General features: G+C 40.4%; 1 protein-coding gene across 2 annotated transcripts in view; it reads right to left on the bottom strand.

The window, feature by feature from the left end:
* LOC112981268 (sodium channel protein type 5 subunit alpha-like) overlaps positions 1 to 17418 on the bottom strand; it is a 164994-nt gene that overhangs the window by 48763 nt on the left and 98813 nt on the right. The window contains exons 15-16 of one of the 2 annotated variants that reach the window (XM_064505711.1): positions 9068 to 9214; positions 2074 to 2194 (exon numbers count right to left, since the gene is read on the bottom strand). In XM_064505711.1, coding sequence (XP_064361781.1) covers positions 2074 to 2194; positions 9068 to 9214 — 268 coding nt within the window. The remainder of the gene's footprint in view (positions 1 to 2073; positions 2195 to 9067; positions 9215 to 17418) is intronic. The other variant, XM_064505712.1, reaches the window with a different exon arrangement.

Raw genomic sequence — 17418 nt, 5'->3', positions numbered from 1 at the left:
AAGAAAATACTTTGTTTCCCTACATATGAATAATAAAAGCAAATCTTAACATTATTGCAGTAAGAACTGTTTGGAAACTTTAGTTTTTAGCACACTGACTTTAAATTTGATGAGGGATCATTCACGTGCCAAGTTTATGCATTTTCCCAAATCCACGAGGGATAAAATCACATTCAGCCTACATAGTAGCCTCTGAAGAGTCTGCATTGATATGTGCTCCAAAGGAAAGACGAGCAGACTCTCTGGGAAGGACATTGCCTGCAACTGCTTCTCCCAGGCCCACTGTGGACCAGGCTAAGGACTGAGAGCAACTTCTCTTTGAGTTTCCATGCAGTGCTCAAGGATCAGGTGATTGTACCTGGGAGAAGAGAAGAACTCCCTGACTTGAACAGGGACTAATGAGGAGCTAGAAGAGATAAGGAATAAAAGACAATCCACTGGCAAGCCTGGGGTTCAACCCACAAGGTCTTCGCTTCTGCATATCTTTGCAGTCATGATGACAAGAGGGCTTCAAAACCAGCTTAACATTCCCAGTGCCTGATCCACCTAGAAGCGTAAAGCTTGCGACTGCTACCGTGTGTCCCATTAATGGCAGTGTAGGAGATCTGATCAATTGGGCTGCTGTTGATGTGGTTCTGCATGATGGAGTTCCAGGGAGTTCTTCTGGGTGTTTTAAGAGGAAATTACAGAGTGCTATTGCTCTGTAAATGTGCACTGAAGGGAGTGGTGGGTTGTGTGATCCCTGTCTCATTTATTTTAAAAATTGGAGGGTGACCATGGCCAACCCCAGCTTCAGCATTTGTAAACTGTCCAGCATCTGGGTGAGAAACCTTACTAGCAACATGTTTTTAATACAGGCTTCTCTGTGAAATCATAATTTAATTTCTTGCTTTGCAGCGCATGACATAGTTCACTGCTCACTAGCCTCATTAAGAAATACACTGTGAAAGAATGAAAACTTCAGATCTAATTTTGAAATACTATTGTATATACCAGGATAGTTACAGCAGAGCACCATGCTTTCTTCAGTCAACTGCATTAATTTTTGGCTACTGCTTTTAAACAGAGCTGCCAAAAAAATCTCTAGATCCTAGGGACATTTGTAAGCCCTGCAGGGCTCCCTTACCCCATTCAATCATCTTCCTCACACATATAGAGATGCACATTTTTGCTGACTTTAGGGGCACTCATATACCCAGTAAATCACTTCAGCAGCTCTATTGTTGCATATAATAATCCTTGAATTTTCAAAGGAATATACTAACATTCAGCTAACCCTATTTTCCCTCACCCAGATTCAAAGGAAAATGAAGAATCTGACTGAGTTATCATTTGGGATAGAACTTGCTTTGAGAAGAAATAACTTAGGATGATACTTACCTTGCAGATTTAGCTAAAGAATAGATCTTTTGATGCAGTTAAGCTTTTAACCCTGTGTTGTAGGATGGTGTTAAAATTAATAAATTGCTTGTGAATTCTGGTATTAAAAGTGGTAATGTAAACGTGAATTGTTGTTATCTAACATAATTAAGTAAAATACCTTATATATAGCACATTCCTGGTCAAATCAAAGTTACTGAACATGTTAATCTTAATGCCTTTTAGAATAAATAGAAGAGACTCCCTCGATCTCACAAACTCTGCAGACAGTTTCTACTAAGTGGCTATGTTTAAGCAACAGAAACAACTTGACTTGGTTAGTTATCTACCAAATTTGAGCATGCACACTTTTCGGAAGCAAAAGCCTTCATTGGCCACGTCAGAAAAACCAACATTTAAAGAAAAACTCCTCTACGGCACAAATTGAAAATGAAAAAAGCTTAACAAGTTAGAAGCTGCACAGCAATTTAGAGCATACTTTCAGCTTATCAGACTTTGGAAATTCAAAGACTAATGTTAACAAGTAATTCTGAGTATGTGTTTGGGACATTACAGTATCTAAGAAATGAAGTGCATCCAGCGAAATACTATTGCAAGTAGCCAGAGCAACTTGGTGTGAATGTGGAGACATGTTCGATAAGAGAACAGGAGGTTTCTCACTTCAGCATCGCAGTGAAACACGCAGGCCCTTACCTTCAGGGAAGCAATCTTCAGGCTCCATCAGCTCCTCCGCAAACTCAGGGATCTGTTCCAGCAGTTCTGCAGGATTTGTCAAATCCACTGTGCTGCCTTCGGAAAGACTGATTTCATCAAGCTTGTTGTCAACAAGAGCAAAGACGAGGAAAACAAATTGATCAATTGCCCTGAAGGAAGTAGCGGATTTTTTTTTCCCACTAACCAATATCCCAGCTAAAGTGATCACGACAGAAAAATCGCCATGCACTTCCTGGGGTGCCCACTCCTCGAGTGACGGGTCTAGCTAGTCTGTGCTGAGTGAACAGTTGACCCATAAATAACAACAATGAAAGTTAAAATGTAGAAGTTATTTTAAAGTAAAATAGAAACAAAACATAGAAAGATAGTGAACAACCACTGAATATTAATGCTAGGTGGAAGCTTAGAATAACCAAAGCAGTAAACCACCAGGACTGTGATCTAGCTCCCGAAGTACTGGAGAATGAATCAGAGGATCTGCACTGAGTTCCTGTGTCTGGGACTTTTTTACTGAGGCTCCTAACCCGTGGCCAGCGGGTGAAATTGAGCTGGATCTAAATCCAGTCAGTGGGGACCTCGCTGTGCTCCCTGCAGCCACCTCCTTGGAAGGACTCGTAGCTTCTCCTCCGAGATGGGCAGAAATCCCTCTGTGACCAGGCCAAAATGAGGGTCTGGTCACCCAGTGCCACAATATGCACCTGTGAGAGGGAGCCTTCACTTGCCTTGTCCTGGGACTAACATGTTCCCAACACGTGGTGGTGGCCGCTTGCTTTTTAGTCCCACTTCTGATCTCAGGGTGATGGGAGAGGAGGGACACATGGCTTTCAGACGCCTTTCAGCGGCCATACAGCTTGCCTGAAAGATTTGACATCACTATTTTGGGCAAGTGATTTAAATTCAGTGCATCTCAAATCCTCCTCAGTAAAATGGGGACAGTAATATTGCCACTTCTTGAAGAACTGGTTGTCATGTCTATTTAAAGCAGGAAGTCTCAAGCAGATCTGCATAAATGTTTCTGGGAAATGGCTTATTTTCAAAAATTGTTTCTGACAATTTGGGCTGACCAAAATTGGCAAAGGACTTTGACCAAAATCTGAAGTTTCATTTTAAAATTTCACTAAATGCATTATTAAAAGATTAAAATTATTAAAAGTTAAATTATTTAAAAGGGATAAATAAACTATCCAAATAATAAATAGAAATTTCATTTCAGGTCAAGCTTTTTTTTTAACAGATTCGAAATATTTTCTTTAGAAGAAAACAGGGTTTTTTTTTCCATTTTTAATTTCAGTAGGCAAAATAAAATGTTTCCATTTTGTGTTAATCCAAAGTGATACTTTCCTTGATTATTCAGCTTGGCCATTAAATCAAAAGACCTAATATTTATCTAGCCCTGCACGGAGTTTGTTTCTGACCCCGTGTTGGAGCAGTACCTGGCACCAGCGGGTGACAACAAAGCTGGGACTTTCTAGGGATCATGGCAATGTGGAACAGCCATAAGCAGGAGTCAGGCGATGTGGGTTATCTGTTAACTGTCCTATTCCGTGTTCTCTGAGTACCTACTAAAACCTTTTGTGCTTTATCTTGTAATGCTATTGTCTCCATTTAAAAAAATGAGGACAATAATACTTACCCATGCTTTTAAACAACCTGAGAGATAGTTATATGAAAGATTGCACTTACACATAAATTATTATTTCCATGAGGATGATGGTGATGGAGTTAGAGAATAGGTACAGCTTTATATATTTATTATTAATGTGAAAATGGGCCCTTGGTTTTTCAGTGTACACAGTCAATGCAAAATTTATAGCTGAATTTAAAGAAGTGCTGAACCCGGGGTAAAATGGGCAAGATTGAACATTCCAGCAGTGCTTGCACGTGGGGCTGGAAGCTACTCGTCTGCAATTAACTGCAGCATCCTGAAGGTCATAGTCTTGGTGAGGTTTTTTAATGCTCTGCTCAAAGGGACTACAAAGAATTGAAAAGAGAACGTTCAAAAAGAAAGTTAGAACAAAAAGCACAGGTCAAAGACATAGGTAAAGCTTCTAAAAAATCCATATTCAGAACGCAGCTGTCATACAGAGAATGGCCCATTTTCTACAGACTACAAACTGTATACGAGGATGGAAAAAATGCCGTACCAAGTATTAGCACCATCAGAACTTTCTGATACTGTTCATTAGGGAATGCATTTAGTCATTTTCTGTTCTGTTATGAAGACGTCAAAACATGCTGAAATAGCCCTAAATCATATACAGTTGTAGGATGTAGGAAATAGGGGTTCCGATGAGAAAAGAAGCCTTGTTGTATATAATTCCAACAGAAAGAAATCAAAGAAAACTGAGAACAGCGTCAGATTGATAGCATTGTAAATGAGAGTGCTGTATTTAGCAGATACAGGTTAGGAAATTCACAGAACACAATACAGTGCAATTATATTAGACTACAAGGAAAACACCTTAAAGAATCAAGAATGCTAGAGTTCTTTATCAGAAGGAGTTTTCAGAAAATATTAGAATCCATCAGCGTCAAAGGGAGATAGGGAACATGCAAGACAAAATGGACAGGATTTATTTTGAAAAGCCTTCAAGGAAGAAGAGACAAAAACATGGATTTAGAAAACACCAGGCTGAGGGTCTGTACTGGGACTAGAAAAAGAAGGAATCGCACATATCAGAGAGGGGGGAAAGATTAGGAAAGCTTGTAGGAAAATAAGCAAATGTTACTCTTTGCCAAAAAGGTTAAAGGGATTAAGAAGGTTTTCATGAACTCAGTAATGGAAAGAAAAGACCTAGAAACATATTAACGATTGATGAGGGGGATGTAACTCATCAAAATTCAATTGACTAATAAAATAAACTCTTTTTAAAAAAATCCAACAAGAAGACAAATAAAAAGGGAGGCAGAGCCTGTTAAAATTGATAAGTGTAAACAAAGAACTATCTAGAATACCTGAAACGTGCAAATCAGCAGATCTAGACAGTGTGTAAAGGGATCTGATACACTAACTTAATACAGCATTACCAATTAATACTGAATGCTCATGAAAACTTGAAGAGGATCAGGAGAGCAGCAATAAGCAAACACAGTACTGAGATTTGAGAAGAGGAAAAGGGAGCAATCATGGGAATTAGAGATCAGTAACATTCCTTGCTCTAGCTTGTGACTAAATAAATGCAATAAATACTGAGAGGAGGAAAGGATAGTACTTTCTTGGAGGCCAGCTAGGTGAAATGCCATAAAGACACAAAGACTTTGGGATGAATCTCTTGTCTGCTAAGGATACTGTGCACTGGTGGGGTGCAAAGAGGCCAAAAGCTGGCAAAAAAAGGACATGCTTATTGTCCTTTTCCTTTCTTGGAATAAGGGAGGTGTACTGGGGCAGATACAAGGGGATCTGTCAGAAGCTCCTTTGGAAAACCTTCCACTAGTGTGTGATTTCATGCTGCAGAAGCTAATTTTTACTGTTTCTTGGCAGAGTGGCTCTGTCTTAAGCAGCTGGGCAGGGCTTCCACACCCACCACTTGTGCCCACAATAGTGGCAAATTGATCCGAATGGGATGCTCAAAAAGGGATCTCAATGGGATTTTCAGCTGTGAGATGCTGAAATCTCACTGAAAGTCAATGCTTGCTCCTGGCTTAACTCACTTATCTCCCTTCTCCCTCTCTCCCTTGCCTTTGAAAATCACAGACTTAATCTACCAAATTGACATATGAACCTTAATAAAAAATCTGGATTTGTATTACAGAAAAGTTTGTTTTAAAAATAAGTTATAATTGGCTTGGATTCATCCATTATTGCATGGAGAAAAGCCATCCTAAGGATCCAAGCAGAACATAAACTTTGTCTTCAGAGGAGGACAGCTATAGGGATGAGAGTCAGCGTTATCTTCACTAAAGATATAGAAGAGATACTGACCAATATTATACTCACGTTAGGCAATAACACTAAAGTAGAGAGAGTATTGAAACAGAGGCAGCAGAGAGGAAGAGAGAAGTGAAACCCTGACAGAATATAGCAAAATGAGATTTGACTCAAAACAATACAGATGAGAGTCCAGGGAAAATTTCAGTGGAAATCCTGGAAATCTGTAACTCGAAGTCACCTGGAGTGATATTAAAAAAACACAACATGATTTTGCAATGTGCTATAATGATGCAGAAAACCTTTACAGAAGCATCATGTCTTGAGAATGAGATATTATTTCCTCTCTTTATGGTTCTGTGGAAATTGCATTTGGGATATTGTTGTTGGCACAGAAACTCCAGAAAGGAACTAACAAGAGGGAGTGGAGAAGAAAGACGTAAAGAGTCAAATAAAAGGAGCAGAGATAAGAATTTACAAGAAATAATGAAATGAAAGAGCAATGACTTTAGGGGGTAAAACAGAGGCAAAAGGAAGGTAATAACTGTATATTAAATTAAGTGGTATTAATTTATAAAAAGAGAATGACAGATAAAACTGGTAAAAGAGAGTAATGAAACGATATTCTGAAAAGGGAAAAAAATTAGGCTGGTTATTAAGGCAATATTCCCAGCCATGAGATTTTTCTAAGCAGGTGAAGTGTTCCCTTTGGTAAATGAAGACAGCTAAGCTGTCTGATATATTTAAAGGTAGATCGGACAAGGTTGTGCCAAATATTTTATAGGGAAGTGTTTTGGCAAAGAAATCTGTTTTGTTCTGTGAGGTCTTTTCTACCTGTAACATTGATTTTATTTCTATGGTGTCTTTCTGATGATTTATATAGGATGAATTTTTAATCATAATGTATCCTTTACTGACATCAACAGTGTTTTATGCAGAACACATTCAATGCTTCTTATGACTTCCTGTTATTGACCGAATATCTCAAAGTCCTCTCTCTTGGGCATACCAGATCTGTTAAGTTACTTCCTCACAGTCGCTGGCTTTATATGGCTAGTCGCAAGTTCTTGGGACATTCATCAAATAGATTAGCATGTCCTTATGTGTCGGCACCAAGATTACTTGTGAATAGGAGGCGTGTAAGTATGTAACGTCCACGCAAGATCTGGCCTTCAAAAATAGCATCCTTTGGGCTTCGCTCTTTCATGTTGGTATTCATAGCCTCATGTGAACTTCCGTTTGATTTCAAGTCATCCCTGGATTATTGCCATGTTCCTCCACCTCTTTCTAAGCAGCCACAAATAGAATCAATTATACTCTACTATAGAAAGGTGACATTTGTGTCCCAGGACCCTTTGAAATTGGAGGGAGGAAATGGGGATTATTTCTTTTCACAAGGTTGCTGAGTATATCAGGGCTATAATGTTCCTGTATTATTATGACATTTCATTACAGAACTAAAAAAAGGACATAATTTTCCAACCTCCAATTTAGGGTAACAAGGTTTATTTATCTTAAAAAAAGGTTTAAACATGAAGGATACCTAATCCCCTGTCAGAAAATTTCCAAAGGTGGTCTTACATTTCCTACTAGTTACAATTCCCCATCCCACCCGTTCAAGGCTTTTTTTTGTTTGTTTTAATATGTACACTTTTTTTCCTAAGATTGAGATATCAAAGGTTTGAGTGTCCTTCTTCTAAAGTTCAGGGCCTTTCCTTTCTGAAGGTGAAGTTCAAAATGCCAAGAACCCTTCTCGTGAGGGGAATTGCTCCTGACAGAAATGCTTCATGGCTAGTTACTGTGAGTGGAATTTAGCTCACTTAAATTTAGATTCCTACAATGTGGCTATAGCTACAGTTGAGCTAGTTACCCTGGGTTCCCTTTATAGTCAACGGAGAGAAAAAGGCACTTTTAGAAGATGATTCATCTGACCTAATTTAAATGTTGATTTCAATATGAGATGAGACACATTTACCTAACTATATTGACTATAGGTCTTCATTGACTGTAGAGAGGCCTCAGAGGACAAGTTCAGGTGTCTACACTTAGTTCAACCAAGTCTACCCCATATGACAGTATTAATCAGCATAGACAAGATGAGCTCTGGCTCAGTGGCTGTTCCAGCCATGTAAAGATTTATCTGTAGGGTTGTTCCTGCTGGGCACAGGCTCTCTAGCAATTGTATGGAAGAATTGGAAAAGGTGTGATGCTTGTTTATATTATATTATCCTTTCACTTTCATTAATTCATTCCCCCAAAACGGCCAGCAGTTCCAATCTCAAGGATCTAGGGAGTTCTCCAGACTCCCAGGATGTCACCCTATTCGTGATTTCAAAAAGAACAACCCATCGCTTTCTAATTATAAAGGCAATATTATATCAACAAAATGCTGAATTTGTATGGGAAGAAACCCAACAGGTCAGCAATTAGGATGCAGGGAATTTAAAGCCTGGAGGCACTCAGTGTGAAAAAATATGTACTTTTGGTATTTATGTTTATAAGCACAATGTAATCCTAAAAGATGAAAATAAAGGTCAATATGTACATATTGAGCACACATGAGTGAGCTATACTTTGGCTAATATCAAATGCATGATACTCAGGCTTATTATTTGGTTACTATCTTCATGTCAGATACCTAAATTTTTGCAACTTTCTTGGGTCTACTCTGCTAACAAAAAAAAGATGGTAGTCCAATAAAGTTAACAGATGCCCTTGAGAGAAAACAAGATATAGATCTGCAAAGTCAGCAGATGCCATTCTTAGACCTGTTTTTCAGGGAAAAACCATGCACATTTGTTCCTAAAGTGAGATGGTTAATGTTATAGATTAATCGGTGTTTTTATTCAAAACCTGTTGGAATCCCATTTAAAGTATTTTAATTTATAATGCACATTTTTCAAGCTTTCTGATTTTTTTTTATAATGACAAAAATCTTCTCTCTTCGAATAAGACTGTAATACCGACTGTGCACTCTTGCTGTCCTACCACTTGACAAGCACTTATTTTTACCAGCCATAAACCCCATATAAATCTGTGACATGCACTATTGAGCTTGTGCTATGGATTGCATGCAGTATCAGGTAGGAAAGTTGTTTCTGTTACCTCTTTTTGCCCTACCGGAGGTGGCGGCTCAGCCTTCAACTGTTTATCCACGTGCAACTCACTTAACTCTTCACAAATCTCAGAGTTCTGACTCCGGACGCCTGGGCTTTGGCATCGCTGCCCCCTCAGCTGCAGCTGTTTTTCCTGCTGGAAATAATCCTAGATGGGTTTATTTTCTTTTTCTTTGATAGTACGTGTATTTCTTAAGGAGAACTCCCCAGCTAGAAGAGAAAAAACCCTGGACTATACTTGTCAGGGAATGACATCTTAAGGAAAAATGGCAAGCAACAAGATTACACAAGCTTATGCTGTAACTTTTGAGGTTTAGCAACTGGATATGTCAAGTTGTCTGGCTGTAAAAAAGGGGAAAAAAATAGACTAGCTTTTTTCTGAGCTGTTTTTGCTAGGGGGGAAAATTGTCCTGAAATATCCATTTTCAGTCCATTTTTGAGAGACGAGTTTTCTCCAGTGACCCAAGGGACCCAGAAAGGTGCTTGCACTTCAGTCGAATAATCGCGGGGCATACGCTGAAGTTACACGATCAGGCAGCAACGTTCGCTGCTACGGCTGGAGAGGAAAGGCAAGAGTGCAATACCCCACGCTGTGCTACGAGTCTGCTCTAAACACGGTGGAAAAACACCCAGCCAAGACAAGATACACATTGAAGAGGAGGAAAACCCAGAGTTCATGGGAAAAGATAAAAGCTATTCAAAAATAGAAGATGTGGAAAAATTGCAGGTAAACATTTAGACATATGCTGCTCCTATTCAGCAAAGCATTTAAGACTACTTTGACACTCACTGCTATCAGGGGGACTTAACAGCAGGTGGAAAAGAGAGCACACCCTTAAGTACTTTGCTAAAAAGGGATGGACTATGGAACCAGGGCAATAATTTTTTCTGCAAACACATCTGCCCAGACCCACTGCTCACTAGCGCAAGTGGTGCCATTAAATCCAGCCACTTCTTCCTGGGGCGGGTGATTATCGCTGCCGAGCTCCCTGGAAGCGCTCGCTGGACTAATGGCAGTGGAGAGGCTGTTTGCTGGGCTGGTCCCTACGCGCGGAGGCCAAGGTTCGCCGCTGGTGTAAATCTAGTCCGGCTTTATCGATTCACGCGCGAGAGGGGTTTCTGTGAAAACGCCATAGCTCATCAGAGCATTACCATCACTCATGTCATTACTAGCGCTGCTACTAAAATATTAATAAAACTCAAGCTGATTTCAAAGGGTTGTGCTGAATTGCTTACAGAAGGACTTCCATGCTGAGAGAAAAATTACAAGCATAACAGGATATCAGTAATAATTATTTGAACCTATTTAACTTTCACTTGTCCACTTTCTTTTTTTTTTTTTGGCTTGACTGACATTCAAAGTTAATCATGTATTAAGAGAATTTCCCTTCCCTAGGGAGTCACAGGCTACCTGCCTCAGCTCTAACACCACAGGAAGTCCCAGAAGAGGTACCAAGAGCAGAAAAACACTTTATTCCAAATATAACTATCTGAAACAACAGATGACACAAAGGAAGCAGTTGGTTAAGCAAATTGCTCTCTGTATAAATACTTTCAGACTGTCAAGTTTGTACCAATCCTTTCAAATGTCATTCTGTGTTTCTAGCAAATTAATTTGAAATTAAATTACTCGTTTCCTGCTTCAGAGGGCATGTGCTCTAAAATATATTCTACCTTTAATAAATTAAATTATGCATGTCCAAGCCTGTACCCTCTGCATAAGAATGTATTACATGCAATTTCCAGGCACAGTTTAGCACTGATATTCGCAGGCCAAAGATCACTCCATAATCATTGGGTTTCAGTTCTCTCCTTGTCAAAAAGTTACACTCCTTGAAGCGCATCTTTGGAAACAGTGCAATATTCAGGGGAGAGGCTAATGTGGGAAGCACAGTGTACACAAGGCGCTCAGCCATGAACATTTTTTTTTTTAATGCAATGTGCATACAACCTAGTACCAAGTAATCTTAATGGCAGCGTATTGGTTATAGCACTAAAACAACAGAAACAATTGTTTCATGTTAAAAGTGCAGTGCAATCTGGGGTGACGTCTCCAGTTCATTTATGCAGAAAGGTTGTGCACTCATATTCATTAGAAACTGTGCAGTGTAGGAGAATAGGCTGTGTAATTCAGTCGATCGGAAGAATATTCAAGTTGTTAAGTAAATGGTTGCACTGAATAACTAAGGTGGAATCAAATACAAAACTTGCATCCATTCTCTACTGAGTAACCCCTCTGTGTGGCACCAAGATCTAGGAACACTTTCCTAGAGACTAAACTCCAGGAAACGTAGATCCAGCCACTTCCCAGAAATCACACTTGTAGCAAGTACCCAACCAGGTGATGCTAATTAGTGCTGATGACATATATCCTGGTAAATTATCTGATAGGGACAAAATGTCCATGTGCTGGGACAATGAATCAGTTCATCACCATGTGCTTTCAAAATTTCCCTGCAAATTCATTAGATGGGAGAAAACCTCTAGGAAAAATAGACCCTTCACCAGAATCTATTTTTATGGGGTTGTCCCAGAAGGAGTGTTAGGGAATTAACGGCGTTATTGCAAATGACCGATGCCAGCCCTGCGAAACCACTCTCATGGGATGAAGCGGTCTCTGTTCCAGCACACAGCAGCAGCAGATCGGCACAGACCTATCTGTGGCGAGGTGTATTTGTTTTATTTTGTTTAACTTGGGACTGTTTGCTTTTGTTCTGATTCCAGATGATTCGTTCTTCTGGCAGCAATGATGGTAGGTTTGTCTCCTGTAAAGCTCCCCACCGTGGGTGGTTTATGTAATTTGTTTTTAATTTTTGTATCAAGTGCCATGTTGCCAAGGCAATACACATTATGTTAATATTTATTGATTCATTTGTTTTCATAATTTATAAAGTGAAAACACAGAGCAATACAAAAACTTGGTGCGTATAAATGGAGGGTTGGGAGCCTGGGACAGAAGTCGGCTCCTCCAGAGCGTACGCTGAAAGTTTGCTCACCCCTGTTCAGACCTGGGCTCCAGAGAAAGGTGATCTGCTAACTCTGTATTAGTAATTAGTACATTGAGGACGATGTACCCGGACTGGTGTCCTTGCATGCTGCAGGTCAGTTGTAGCACCAGAAAAACAGCGACCGTCGCTTCAGATTGAAAATAGAGCATAATCTGGGTGACATCTCAAGTGTGTTTGTGCAGGGACCCACATACTTGTTTGCTGACACAAATAAATACAAAGGCTCCACACTGCGTTCTGCCTCTGAAAAGCACAGATCGGCTAATTGTTTCAGGCTCAAATGGGGATTAGTGCAAATGCCTGTCCTTTGGAAAGAGGACTTGCTGCTGGCAAAACGAGACAAATACCTGTCATCAGCATGGATTCGCTTTATTCCTTCCCCATGGAAATATCATTTTTTCCATCGTGTGCAAACAAATTTAGAACGACGATCCTATGCCCTGTCTTTCAGATGGTGATCAACTCAGATGGATTCTCCTGACACTTCACTCACTATCTGGATCATGACCCTTGCTTGCAACATTTGTTCCCTGATTCCCTGGCCACGGCTGTTGTGGGAAAGAAGTGCAAAGCCTTTGATAGCAGGAAGCTTCCTCTTCCGAGCAGGTGGGGAGGTAAGAAAAGGGAACTGGCTCCAGAGCCCTCCCCCTTGCAACTGTCACCACTGAGCCAGCAAGATAAGATGAAGGATGTGGCATGATGAACTTAGTTTAACTTGGTTTCTGAGGTGGAGGGGGCATGCCCTGACTCTGATGGGAGAGTACAACTGCAGACTGCCCTTTACTCAGTCCGCAGTGCAATGGGAAGCTTCATCCCTGTGTATCTTCTCTGCTCCCCACCAGGCTCGTGGGTTCCTATGTCTCCTTGAAGACCTATTTTGAGAGATTTTAGGGTTTGTGTTCACATTTCGGGAATGAGGTGGTCAGGACTTATGGATTGCAATGTCCTTCCAGGTGCAGATTCAATGCAAAGGAGAGGTGGAGGTCACGTCAGCTACAAGTCTGCGTGCCCTGGATCGCAGGACACATTTGTCCGTAGGTGGAGGTGTCCACAGGTGAGGTGGCCCTACTTTACCACGGGAGACTGTTCATCAGAGGCTGCATCGCTGGCGTACAAGGCAACAGTGACAGTGCCGCTTTAGCCATTCTTAGATGACCGACACTATGAATTTGAGCCTCTTGGAGGAACCCGGCTCAGTATAGCAGCAATTAGTCTTTTAATAGCAGGCATCATATTTTAACCTGCAAGGCTTCCCGTAGCCAGTTTTGGAATATGAAAAACAGAATAGGAATCAAAGGAGCTTTTCACGTATATCAAACACAGCTCAGCAGCGTAACATACGCAGTTATGAGAGGACTATTTACTCTGTAAAGTAATTGTTGATGTCTATGTTCCTCCTTGCAGACAGCTATGGATTTCATAAAATTACCATGCCTGGTAGCAATTGGCATCCTTTCTCAGCAACAGTTTGCATCTAGTAACTGGCACCCTTCCTCTGCGGAGAAGCCAAGAAGTAAAGGATCATGAAAACTGAACTGTTTACATCCTACCTCTACATAAGGGGAGAAGCAAGCAGATTGCAATGCTGCTGAAATATAGCAAAGCTTGCATGACTGCCTGCGTGGCACCTGTTTCCTATGTAAAGTAAATAGGAGACTACAGTCTGCAGAGCTGCCAGGCTGACAACTTTCAGATATGCTGAATTCACTCTTTTTGAAAAGCCTTGAAAAATCTGTGTTAAAAAGGGAGAGAAATAAATAACCATGAACCAGGGAAATGAATTGTGGGTTCTGATTACCAGAACAGATCATTTATGATCCTGGTTCTCTTCTTTCATGAGAAAATGTAAATCCTTGTAGCTCCAATAAAATCAGTGGATTTATCTTTCTGCACGTTTAGCATGAGAAGAAAAATCACCAAATATATCTGGAAAATCCCCTTGCTTCCTTAATATGAGAAGGGGAAGATTAATACCACTTATTCTGCTGGGAATAAAGGAGGGCTGCCACACAGCTGTCAATTTTAAGCATGCACATTTGAGACTTCCTACTCCTATTTGAAGAATTACTCCTCTAAAGCAGAGTTGCTACTACTCAGTTTAATGAGAAATCTGAGGAAAAGCTGGAGCAATATCACACCACAGGGATAGGACTGCAGTGAAGACACAAAGGCAACTCACGTTACACTCTGTTTGTTTAAAAATACATTTCATTAGCAGATAACACCATCTACAATACCCTGATGTAAAGCGTGTGAAGTCCTGCCTTGAGTCTGCAGCACAGACCAGCAGTAAGCACGCACACAACTTAGGAACTGCAAATACATATAAAGAGGGGCATGAAAAAAGGCTAAAACTGATGAGCTGAGAAGGGGCACCTTCACTCTCCATCCTGTGCCACCAACCCCATCACTGCACTTTGACAGCAGTGACTGGACACCAGCTGAGGTTAGCCCACTGGTTTTGTCCAGTTCTGCAGTCTTCACCTACCCCTCTCTCTCCTTCCTCTCTCCGTCCACCTGTGCGAAAGCCAGCTAAAACCTGGTGCTAAGGGAGCAGTGAGCCATAGTCAGAATTAGGTGGCACAGGTCACGTTTGCCATGGGATTCCACCTGGTTTTTTTTCTTTCTCTTTATGTCACGGGCTTAATAGGGACCTATCTATAAAAAACAAAATCAATAACATAAGCACGCAGAAAAGCAACATAGGCAAATCAGGTTAGATACAACAGTCTCCGAGTTCAGAAAGAGCACATGCCCAGCTCCCAGTGAATGTACCAGTAAACAAAATTAGGACCTTAATTTGGAAGTCCACTATTCCCAAGAGAGTTTTCAGCTGTGCTGTCATTTGTCAGAGTTAATGCCATTGTAGTCACGGCAATTATTAGTCTGGACTTACATCTATGTAGCTAAATACAGAACGTGCCCTGGTGAATCTGTGGACCTAAGAAACAGTTTTTCCTTGAAAGTCATTGGGTATTTGGAAACAAAGTGCAGTATTTATTCCAAAAGATAACATATCTTGTGAGTACTTAGCTGAATAAAGAAACTAGAATCTGTCCCTTAAACTCCAGAATGGCTAAAGCTGGCCAAAACCTGCCACTGCTCAGCAGAAGGTGTTAAGAGCAAAACTTGCTCTGGTACCAGTCTCTCCCATTATTTTTTCCTTTTGATTAAAGGTGAACTAAAACTTCCCTGGACAAACATCATTGCAGCCACTAACTGCTGGTCTCTGCACAAATTCTGGATATTTTGCCAAGCGTCCTTCCTTGAGAAAGGAAACAACAGTTTAGTGGTGCTGCACATCTGATTAATCCAGAGCATTTTAGGAGATTGAGCTCTGGCCGTGGAGGAGTAGAGTGCATTAACGCTAACGGCTTGCTCCTTGCTGGTCTGAGATCTTTTCCCACACTGGGCAACACACTGCCCATAATTGAGCATAGATTCATTATTCCAAGGGTTCAGTTTTAAAATTAGTCAAAGTGGGAGAACTTGGCAAAAAGATGTACTGCCAAAGTTAATTTAGCCTGTTATCAATTCAAAAGGCTTAAATAGGCAGTGAAAGCGTTTCATAAGTGTTCATTGTTCAGAGTTCAAACTAATACCTTCTGCTAAATTGCATTTTGAAGTTTAATCACACTCTGCTTCATGTTTCTTTTGGTAATTGGGATCTCTCCATCGTATAATGGGAAGAATTCAAACAAATGAGTTCCTCTGATGGAAGTTAAAATTTTGGAAGTTTGCCTCAAAGTGCAGCATGCTTTGAGAGGGTGCCTGAAATAACTGCAGACCTCTTCGCCCAAATAAGGCATTAATATTTTGATCACTAGGGAAGTCTCATATCATTAAATGCTATAGCAAAAAAAAACAAGTGACAGGCTTTTAGATGCCATTATTTTAAATCGTGTTATTTTGGACTCTAATCAAGGGGAGTGATTTCAACCGTCCTGCACACGCTCACTGTCTCCCTTGGCTTAGGAGCTGTTTGGTAACTGGCTGTTATTCATTTTATCCAAAATGTTAAGTGTCAGCATTTTCTTTACCAAAGGGAGAAACAGTGAGAAATGCTCATTTCTGAGCAGTGTTTTGCTCCAGGGAGGGATACGGATACTGGGAAATGGCACCCAGTAGACTGTGACTGACGCGTAGTCCAAGGTCTGGGCACTTGTCCAAATGCATGTTGTCAAGTCCGTTATGCCTGATATCAGTTCTTTCAATGCCAGGCTTTTTTTTCTCTTTCTTTCCTCCATCAGCTCCCTGTGTTTCCTGGACCCTAGGCATTATGCTGCGGAGAAATACATTTCCCTGGCGCTGGGTACTGAACGAGCACCCTAAAACCTTTGCTAGCAGTGTGACTGCTCTAATCACGTCAGCAGAGATCTGACATCGGGACTTCTAGCTCTGCCACATCATACTGAAGCAAAATAAATACAAGTGTCCTTATACCTGTAAAAGCAAAGGCAAACATGTAGTTGGTTTAAACCTGCCAGTGTGGTTAACAGTTCTTTTATTCTAATGGTCTTGCTGCTATTCTTTCTGACACAATAAATACAGAAATGTTATATTTCACTGCTAAAAATAATTAGCCCATAATTGAGGCCTATGCAGTTTTCAAGAAATGCGAAGCAAAACATGCAATTTGAAAAGGGAGAATTCCAGGCAAGCTATGCATCTGCCTGTCCAACATATAATAATAGTGAAAAAACATCTTACTCAATGATCAGAAAAATATTGGCCCAAATAAAGCCGTCAGCTGGAATGTTGTGAGATTTACTGTGTGCTGCATGTATGTGCACACGTGGGCTCCCTTTCCTGCCAGTAAAAACTGGGGAGTAATCAACTGACTTCAAAGGTATTTTATCTAGTTGCACTAAAAGAGAATTTGTCCCACAGACTGAAACAGAAAACAACAGGAATATAAATATTGCTTGAAAGGGCATTACACATCCTGACAGTAAGGTGTATTTCCTGCAGTAAAAGGCTGAAATTAATGCACCCTGTCAAATAAGCATACGGCTTCATGGTATCTCTGATTTATAGACATTAGAAGTATTAGGGACATAAGACATTTTCACAAATAATCTTGCATCAAAATCTTTACGCACTGGCATTTTAAGGGTAATTGTCAATAATTTTGGTTATACTTATGTCAACCGGGAATAATTCCATTGACTTTTACATAGTTACTTCAGTTTTAGGGACAAGTCTGCAATGCATAGAAATTAACAATAACATTTTCACCAAATAAAAAGGAACCAGATGTGGGTGCAGATGGACATGGTGAACTCTCTACTACCTGAGACATTTAATCCTTTTTTTTCTATTTTACCAGTTA

The sequence above is a fragment of the Dromaius novaehollandiae genome, chromosome 2 (assembly GCF_036370855.1).
Source record: "Dromaius novaehollandiae isolate bDroNov1 chromosome 2, bDroNov1.hap1, whole genome shotgun sequence".
Lineage (NCBI taxonomy): Eukaryota > Metazoa > Chordata > Aves > Casuariiformes > Dromaiidae > Dromaius > Dromaius novaehollandiae.
Note: the sequence above shows the minus strand (reverse complement) of the source record. Positions and strands in the feature narration are given on the sequence as shown.